Below are 9,781 nucleotides of genomic sequence, written 5' to 3'. Positions count from 1 at the left end.
ATTCTTCTTCGATCTTCCTTATTCATTGTCCAGCTTTCACATGCATATGATGCGATTGAAAATACCATGGCTTGGGCCAGGCGCACCTTAGTTTTCAAGGTGACATCCTTGCTTTTCGATCTTTAAAGCGGTCCTTTGAAGCATATATACAGACAAAAAAAACCCCATTTTACAAGAATACGTACAAACAAAAAGATGGGCACTGAAATTCTTCTCACTCCAACAAGGTTGGCATTAATCCAAAAAACACAAAATAATAAATGTTGGAGAGGTTGTGGAGAGAGTGGAACACTTATACACTGCTGGTGGGAATGTAAAATGGTACAACCACCTTGGAAATCAATTTGGCACTTCCTTAAAAAGCTAGAAATAGAACTACCATACGATCCAGCAATCCCACTTCTTGGAATATATCCTAGAGAGATAAGAGCCTTTACACGAACAGATATATGCACACCCATGTTCATTGCAGCATTGTTTACAATAGCAAAAAGATGGAAGCAACCAAGGTGCCCATCAACGGCTGAATGGATAAATAAATTATGGTATATTCATACAATGGAATACTATAATTCGATAAAGAACAATGATGAATCCGTGAAACCTTTCATAACATGGAGGAACCTGGAAGGCATTATGCTGAGTGAAATTAGTCAGTTGCAAAAGGATAAACATTGTATGAGACCACTATTATAAGAACTTGAAAAATAGTTTAAGCACAGAAGAAAATATTCTTTGATGGTTACGAGAGCAAGGAAAGAAGGAGGGAGACGGGTTTTCACTAATTAGATAGTAGATAAGAACTATTTTGGGTGAAGGGAAAGACAACACACAATACAGGAGAGGTCAGCACAACTGGCCTAAACCAAAAGCAAAGAAGTTTCCTGAATAAACTGAATGCTTTGAAGGCCAGTGTAGCAAGGTGTATATAAGTTTTTGTATGAGAGACTGACTTGGTTTGTAAACTTTCACTTAAAGCACAATAAAAATTAAAAAAAAAAAGATCTACACTAAACAGAATGGTTACCAATGTTGGGACCAAAGGCAGGAATGGGAATGTGCATATAAATAGAATAGCAAAATAAACATCACAAAAGAGGGGGCCTTGCGTGGACTGTATTAACCTGCCACAAACTGATAAGCATGATCACCTGGCACACCCACGTTTTGAAGGACATTGAGAGAAACATTCCAAGCGCGAAGCATGTACTAATTTTATTTTTTTTTGGCTGTGTACATAGGGTGCTTTATTCTCCATAGACTGGTTCATGCTACGGTGGGTTGGGCTTGGGCCAGTGTGCCCATATGTACAGAACTGAATAAATTGGGTCTCTGAGAAGTCTGATTTGCCTTAATGTGGAAAGGGAGATGGGGAAGATGGAGGTGGGCATAAAAACCTGGGAAGTGTTCAGTCCTGTGCTACTTCTGGCCTGGAATGCAGGGTGAGATAAGGCAGCTCAGTGTCATCACTTCCAGGCTGGTGATGCCTTCTGGGCTTGGAGGGCCTCCTGTATCACATCTTCCCATTCAGCATCTGAGATCTCCAGAGCCCAGGCCGGAACTGCTCGTGCAGGCAGGCTTATTCCATCCATTGTCCTTTTCATCAGCTCTACGTGTTCTGGGTCCATGGGAATATAGCTGTAGTTCTTCAATGCTGAAGCTCCCTCCACTTCTTCATCTTCACTCTTTAATGGAGAGTCTGGCAAATGTAGCCCCAGGAACTGGAACCACTCCTGGATGTCAGCAACTACATCTCCATCCCCCACCAGTGCCAACTCCACTTCCTCTTGTTCAGAATCTTGGTTCAGGGGCTGGTAGGAGTAACCAGTTGGACCTGCCCATGCTTCCCCCTGGTGTTTCTTGTGTTCCTCACTGCCCCAATCTCCAGTGCCTTCTGTGGGGCCTACCTGAGGCCCCAGTTCCTCAGTCTGATTGGGGAAGATACCCTCTGGGCCCATGGTGTCTCCCCCTAGAATTACTGCTGCCATTTGGGGCAGGAGCCACTCGGAGCCCTCTATACTATTTTTATTTGCTGAAGTTTTCAAGTTAAAAAAAAGTTAATTAGCAAAGAGTTGTGTTTTTGCTTGACTTTCTTGGTGTGTAATGCACATATGTGTAGAAAATTAATGCTTATAAGCAGAATCCCCACACCCTAAACCATTACTTAGAACCATCTCTTTTGGTTTTGCAGTTCAAATGGCCCTACCAGAGAAATCAAGTCATATCAAACCAAGTGAAGATTTCAGTCATTTCCCTGAGATTACTGAACTCAATGTAGGCAGTCCGGTGTATATTAATTGCTACCCTATTTTTATTAGCATGCCGTGTTCCGTGCTCTGGGAGACGTTCAGTGAAAAGAATCATTGCTCCCTGATCCAGGACAGTGAAGGGAGATTGTCTGTAGATCGAGATGGTTTCCTTTTCCACTATGTACTAGACTACATGAGAGACTGACAGCTAGTGTTTCTTGACTGCTTTCCAGAGTGGAGTAGGCTCCAGAGAGAAGCAGACTATTTCAAGTTCCCACAGATGTTCAAAATGTTTGCTAAAAAAATGAACAAACTCAACTCAGTTGGTGATAATCTACGCCAAAGTGACCTAGAAGAGCAGTCCCCCAACACTGACACTATGTATAATCTCTCTTTAAATACTACCACTCAGGATAGTGGGAGTTCTGACCACAAGAAGGCAGGTTTCATCACTATTGGCTATCGAGGTTCCTATACCCTGGGTTGTGATAGCCAAACAGATGCCAAATTCGGCCATGTGGCCCGAATCGTGGTGTGTAGTAAGATCTCCATGGCCAAGTAGGTGTTTGGAGATACTGTGAATGAAACCAGGGACCCTGATCATCCTCCTGAGTGGCACACTTTTAGATACCAAACAAACAAACAAATAAAAAACCCGAAATCCACTGCCATCGTGATCCCATAGGGTTTCCACAGCTGTAAATCTCTTCGGAAGCAGACTGCCACATCTTTCTGCCGGTGTTTTCAAACCACTGACCTTTCGGTTAGCAGTTGAAAGCTTTAACCACTGTGTCAAATTTACCTTCCTGGAACAAGTCTTTGACAAACTAGCTGAGGCTGGCTTCCACGTGGTAGCAGGCAACGCCACAGGCACCTGCACTGTCACCCATGACCAAGCAGATGACAAGATCTTGACCTCTTACACTGAATATGTTTTCTACCATGAGTGAAACTTTTAAAAAAATCACCCAGAAAATACATACCAAAAAACAAACTCTTCCTCCACTTTCTATTCCTCTGTCAATTATCTCCTTTAGAAATAGACACATTATTCTGGATCTTAGATCTTCTTTCTAATATTGGAAAATGCCACTTCCTTCACCATAACTAGTTGAACTTTCTTTGCTTCCTTTTTATACATCATTCCATTCTATGTGGTTTCCAGTTTGCCTTGGATTCTGGAGTTGGATGCCTTTTGGGGAAACGTATTCAATGTGTAGGCATATGCACATGCAATTAAGACAGATAGTAGAGGTGTATTTGTTGAGTGAATGAAGGTAAATAGAGCCAAAAAGTTTAGTTAGTAGAGAAATGCTGAGCCATGGCTTTCAAACTGGTTCTCAGCACCACTTCTTGGACTTGCTTATATATCTTACTCTTTGTATTCACCTAGGGAAAGCCCAGTAATTATCAATGCATCTTGATTGCATGTTTGATCAATTTCAGACTACAGAAGTTGGTAAAAATATTCAATTTCTTCATCTCTGGCCTTAGTCGTTGGTGCGCAAATTTGAATAATAGTCATATTAACTGGTCTTCCTCGTAGGTGTATGGATATTATTTTATCACTGAGTGTTGTACTACAGGATAGATCATGAAATGTTCTTTTTGATGATGAATGCAACTCCATTCCTCTTCAAGCTGTCATTCCCAGCATAGTAGACCAGATGATTGTCCAATTCGAAATGGCCAATACCAGTCCATTTCAGCTCGCTAATGCCTATATTATCCATGTTTATGCTTTCCATTTCATTTTTGGCGGTTTTCAATTTTCCTAGATTCTTACTTTGTACATTCCATGTTCTGATTATTAATGGATGTTCGCAGCTGTTTCTTCTCATTTTGAGTCATGTCACATCAGCAAATGAAGGTCCTGAAAGCTTGACTCCATCCACATCATTAAGGTTGACTCTATTTTTTGAAGAGGCAGCTCTCTTCCCCAGTCGTCTTTTGAGTGCCTTCCAACCTGAGGGGCTCATCTTCCAGCACTATCTGAGACAACGCTCCACCATTATTCATAAGGTTTTCATTGGATAATTCTTTTCAGAAGTAGATCGCCAGGTCCTTCCTCCTAGTCTGTCTTAGCCTGGAAGCTCAGCTGAAACTTGTGGCCATGGGAGACACTGCTAGTATTTGAGTACCGGTGGCATAGTCTCCAGCATCATAGTGACATGCAAGCCTCCACATTAAGACGAACTGACAGACGAGTGATTCGAATGTGAAAGTTGAAAACAAACAAGAAGGAGCAGTATTTGGAAAATATGACCTTGATGATAGAAAGGGTGTCGGAGATTGCATGATAGATTTTTGCAAGACCAACAACTTATTCATTGCAATACCAACAACTTATTCATTGCAATACCTTTTTTCAACAACATAAACTTCGACTATACATGTAGATTTCACCAGATGGAATACACAAGAATCAAATCGACTATATCTGTGGAAAAAGAAGATGGAAAATATCAATACCATCAGTCAGAACAAGGCCAGGGGCCGCCTGTGGGACAGACCATCAATTGCTGATATGTAAATTCAAGTTGAAGCGCAAGTTCAAATTGAAGCTGAAGAAAATAAGAACAAGCCCACGAGAGTCAAAGTACGACCTTGAGTATATCCCGCCTGAATTTAGAGACTATCTCAAGAATAGATTTGATGAGTTGAATACTAATGACTGAAGCCCACACAAGTTGTGGAATGATATCAAGGACATCATACATGAAGAAAGCAAGAGGTCATTAAAAAGACAGGAAAGAAAGAAAAGACCAAAATGGATGTCAGAAGAGATTCTGAAACTTGCTCTTGAACGTTCAGTAGCTAATGCAAATGGAAGAAATGAAGTAAAAGAGCTCAACAGAAGATTTCAAAAGGTGACTTAAGAAGACAAAGTATTATAGTGACATGTGCAAAGACCTGGAGTTAGAAAACCAAAAGGAAACAACACAGTCGGCATTTCTCAAGCTGAAAGAACTGAAGGAAAAATTCAAGCTTTGAGTCGCAATACTGAAGGATTCTACAGGGAAAATATAAAATGATGCAGGAAGCATCAAAAGAAGATGGAAGGAATACACAGAGCCACTATACCAAAAAGAATTGGTCGACATTCAACCATTTCAGGAGGTAACATATGATCAGGAATGGATGGTACTGAAGAAAGAGGTCCAAGCTGAAGTAAAGGCATTGGGGAATAACAAGGCTCCAGGAATTGATGGAATACCAATTGAGATGTTTCAACAAACAGATGCAGTGCTGGAAATGTTCACTTATCTATGCCAAGACATTTGGAAGACAGCTACCTGGACAACCGGCTGGAAGAGATCCATATTTATGCCTATTCCAAAGCAAGGTGATAACGACAGCATTGGGAAATTATGGAACAGTCTCATTAACATCATATGCAAGTAAATCTCTCTCTCCATGTACTTTTTTAAAAATGTATTTGGAAACCCTGGTGGTGTAGTGGTTAAGAGCTACGGCTGCTAACCAAAAGGCCAGGAGTTCAAATCCGCCAGGCTCTCCTTGAAAACCCTATGGGACAGTTCTACTCTGTCCTATAGGGTTGCTATGAGTCAGAATTGACTCGACTGCACTGAGTTTTTTTTTTAAATATATGTGTGTGTGTGTATGACCAGTGAAAACCAAACTATTACATACATAATTGGTCATATAATTGAATGTAAATGTCAACTGCTAAGTTTTATTTTTCCTTGACTAAGTGTGTGTGTGTGTGTGTGTGTGTCTGTATCTGGGATGGGTGTGTGAAAGGGAGAGAAGGAAATTGGAAAAAGGGAGGAGAATTAAGAATAGCAAATAAAGTACAGTTTATATTTTGGAATCCCTACTGATGACTTTTTATTACACAGGTTGAAAGCAAACAGTCTCATATGAAAACGCAAGGATTGGGACAAGCGATTGGCTTGGTGGAGACAGGTCAAGAAAAAGAGACCTGGAGGGCTCATTTTAGAGGATCATTAAATGTTCAATTGGCCTTTTCTTTCCTTAATGTTCCTTATTTGCCAAAACCACAATCTCTCTTGATTTCTTTCCTTTGATTTGTTTTCTAGTCAGGAATCTTTGGTTGCAAGGAACTAAAACCCATCAGTGTGGCTTGAGAAAAAGAAAAAGTGGGTGTGTCAAGGGCGTGAATGCATTTTAAAGATGCACCTGTCCTTTTGAGTGCAAGGACAGGAAATGGACAGTCAGGCGTCAAAGATCTTGGGGAGAGGTCAAGAACTGATGTTCTCTTTTGTCTCTCAGAGGCCACATGGCTTCTCCTTTGAGCATCTTCAGAGTCTGTCTGTTCTATACTTATGTCTCCACACAGGTTACCTTAGTCTTGTTTTCCTCAGCTTGTATCTGGCCTAAAACAGTCACTTCAGCCCTTGAATGAATATGACTATTCAGCCAATCTCTCCATATCTTCTAATGCTGCTATAACAGAAATACCACAAGTGGGTGCCATGGGCAAACAGAAATTTATTTTCTCACAGTTTAGGAGCCTAGAAGTCTGAATTTAGGGTGCTGGCTCTAGGGGAACACTCTCTTGCTCTTTTTGGTCTGGAGGAAGGTCATTGTTTCTTTTCAGCTTCTATTCCTAGGTTCCTTTGTGATGATGTGGCTTGTATCTTCCCCTCTGTTTGTGCTTGCTTGCTGGCTTAATCTGATTTTTTATATCTTAAAAGACATTGTTTTGAGACATACCCTATATTAATACTGCCTCATTAATGCAACGACAGTCCATTTCCAAATGGGATTATAACCACAGGTATAGGGGTTGGGTTATAGGGGTTAGGATTTAGAACACCACAGTTAACTTCTTTAGTGATACTTCATCCCGTTAAAAAACCTCAATCAGTTGTTTCCTAGGAAAGAGAGACTGAGTCAGCAGCAGGCACTGTGTTTGTTGGGGGTCAACTCCAACAAGAGACTTTGATTAACATTTCCAAATGAATTACTACCTGTACCTGATATATAGTAAACACTCAATAAATGTATAATGTATAACAGACTTTTTAATGAATAGCCAAGGGTTTCAGGGTCCAGATTGACTTAATCGGTATGATGTGTTTAAAATGTGTTCTAGTCATTTTGTGTAGTCTTCCAATCTAACTCCGCCAATATCTTTCTGATCAGTAAGTGACTGCCCTAGAGGGCAGCTGAACACGTAGCCTAACAGGCAGCCTACATTTTAGATTTGTAGAGAAAGTGTTTGACAAGCTTCAGTCATTTGTGTATCATCATCAAAGTTTTTGCTGCTTCCATGTCACTCTTGCGCTGTTAATTTAATCTTTATATAGGCTTACTTTGTCTTTTACTCAAATAGATTTACTAATGCTTATGCCCCTTGGCATGTTTCTGATATACTCTGTGTATCAATGGCCCCACCTGTCCAATAGTAAGGAGGCTATATTTTATTCCACTAGTTGTATGTATGCCACAGTTAGGGCATAGCAGAGGGAGATGTGCAATGGTGACCTCTTGCTTTATGCAACTGCCTGGAACCCGGTCTTCTAGAAATGTAGTTAACATTCTTTAGAGAGAATTTGAAACCCTACTTAGAGCCTGGCTTACTGCTCTACTCACTTTTACTCTGTCATTAATTTACTGTACTCTTGGATTCAAATTAGCCCTGAAACACAGTGACATCTGTTCTTAAATTGTAATCATATTAGCTCAATAAGAAGAAAGAGTAGGAATAAATTATAATAATCTCTTAGGTTTGTGCAATGCATTAGGAAGGTAAGTAATAGGCTGGTTCAAAGGCTATATAGAGGCTATCTAACTGGCTAGATACACAATTGCATATTTGCTGTCTTTGAGAATCTTTAGTGAGGTGAATGTTTACAGATAATTGCTCAAACAATAGTTAAAATCATAAAAGGGTTTGTCTTAATTATCTAGTGCTGCTATAACAGAAGTACCTCTAGGGGATGGCTTTAACAAAAAGAAGTCTATTCTCTCACAGCCTAGAGTACTAGAAGTGCAAATTCAGGGCCCCAACTCCAGGAGAAGGCTTTCTCTGTTGACTCTAGGGGAAGGTCCTTGTAATCAATCTTTCCCTGGGTCTAGGAGTTTCTCAGCACAGGGACCCTGGTCCAAAGGATATGCTTATTTCACAGCTCTTCTTTCTTAATGGTATGTGGTCCTCTCCTCTCTGTTCCATTTTCTTAAAAGAAATTGACTCAAGATATAATCTAATCCTGTGAATTGAATTCTGCCTCATTAACATAATTGCCTCTAAACCTTCCTCATTAACATCGTAGAGATTGTTGTTGTTGTTGTTAGGCGCCGTGGAGTCGGTTCCGACTCATAGCGACCCTATGCACAACAGAACGAAACACTGCCCGGTCCTGCGCCATCCTTACAATCGTTGTTATGCTTGAGCTCATTGTTGCAGCCACTGTGTCAATCCACCCCGCTGAGGGTCTTCCTCTTTTCCGCTGACCCTGTACCCTGCCAAGCAGGATGTTCTTCTCTGGAGACTGATCCCTCCTGATAACATGTCCAAAGTATGTAAGACGCAGTCTCGCCATCCTTGCCTCTAAGGAGCATTCTGGCCGCACTTCTTCTAAGATGGATTTGTTCGTTCTTTTGGCAGTCCATGGTATATTCAATATTCTTCACCAACACCACAATTCAAAGGCATCAACTCTTCTTTGGTCTTCCTTATTCATTGTCCAGCGTTCACATGCATATGATGTGGTTGAAAAGACCATGGCTTGGGTCAAGCGCACCTTAGTCTTCAGGGTGACATCTTTGCTCTTCAACACTTTGAAGAGGTCCTTTGCAGCAGATTGACCCAGTGCAATGCATCTTTTGATTTCTTGACTGCTGCTTCCATGGCTGTTGAATGTGAATCCAAGTAAAACAAAATCCTTGACAACTTCAATCTTTTCTCCGTGTATCATGATGTAGCTCATTGGTCCAGTTGTGAGGATTTTTGTTTTCTTTATGTTGAGGTGTAATCCATACTGAAGGCTGTGGTCTTTGATCTTCATTAGTAAGTGCTTCAAGTCCTCTTCACTTTCAGCAAGCAAGGTTGTGTCGTCTGCATAATGCAGGTTGTTAATGAGTCTTCCTCCAATCCTGATGCCCCGTTCTTCTTCATATAGTCCAGCTTCTGGTATTATCTGTTCAGCATACAGATTAAATAGGTATGGTGAAAGAATACAACCCTGATGCACGCCTTTCCTGACTTTAAACCAATCAGTATCCCCTTGTTCTGTCCAAACAACTGCCTCTTGATCTATGTAAAGGTTCCTCATGAGCACAATTAAGTGTTCTGGAATTCCCATTCTTCACAGTGTTATCCATAGCTTGTTATGATCCACACAGTCGAATGCCTTTGCATAGTCAATAAAGCATAGGTAAACATCCTTCTGGTATTCTCTGTTTTCAGCCAGGATCCATCCATCTGACATAAGCAATAATATCCCTGGTTCCATGTCCTCTTCTGAAAACGGCCTGAATTTCTGGCAGTTCCCTGTTGATATACTGCTGCAGTTCCCTGTTGATATACTGCTGCAGCCGTT

The 9,781-nt window shown here is 40.9% G+C and overlaps 1 protein-coding gene and 1 pseudogene across 1 annotated transcript; one reads left to right on the top strand and one right to left on the bottom strand.

Annotated features, from left to right (window-relative positions):
• Nucleotides 1-622: 622 nt before the first annotated feature.
• On the bottom strand, nucleotides 623-2,136 carry LOC100656060 (male-enhanced antigen 1-like). Its single transcript, XM_003420377.3, has one exon. The coding sequence runs from the start codon at nucleotides 1,986-1,988 to the stop codon at nucleotides 1,467-1,469; it is 522 nt and encodes a 173-aa protein (XP_003420425.1). The 5' UTR covers nucleotides 1,989-2,136; the 3' UTR covers nucleotides 623-1,466.
• A 60-nt stretch (nucleotides 2,137-2,196) lies between these two features.
• On the top strand, nucleotides 2,197-3,199 carry LOC111747761 (BTB/POZ domain-containing protein KCTD12-like; annotated as a pseudogene).
• Nucleotides 3,200-9,781: the final 6,582 nt, after the last annotated feature.

This window comes from Loxodonta africana, chromosome X (genome assembly GCF_030014295.1).
Source record: "Loxodonta africana isolate mLoxAfr1 chromosome X, mLoxAfr1.hap2, whole genome shotgun sequence".
Taxonomy (NCBI): domain Eukaryota; kingdom Metazoa; phylum Chordata; class Mammalia; order Proboscidea; family Elephantidae; genus Loxodonta; species Loxodonta africana.
The sequence above is the reverse complement of the archived record's forward strand: the minus strand, read 5'-3'. Positions and strand labels throughout refer to the sequence as shown.

What these genes read in the sequence shown, in the direction of transcription:
- LOC100656060 (XM_003420377.3), bottom strand. Translation starts at nt 1,988, where the DNA reads ATGGCAGCAGTAATTCTAGGGGGAGACACCATGGGCCCAGAGGGTATC.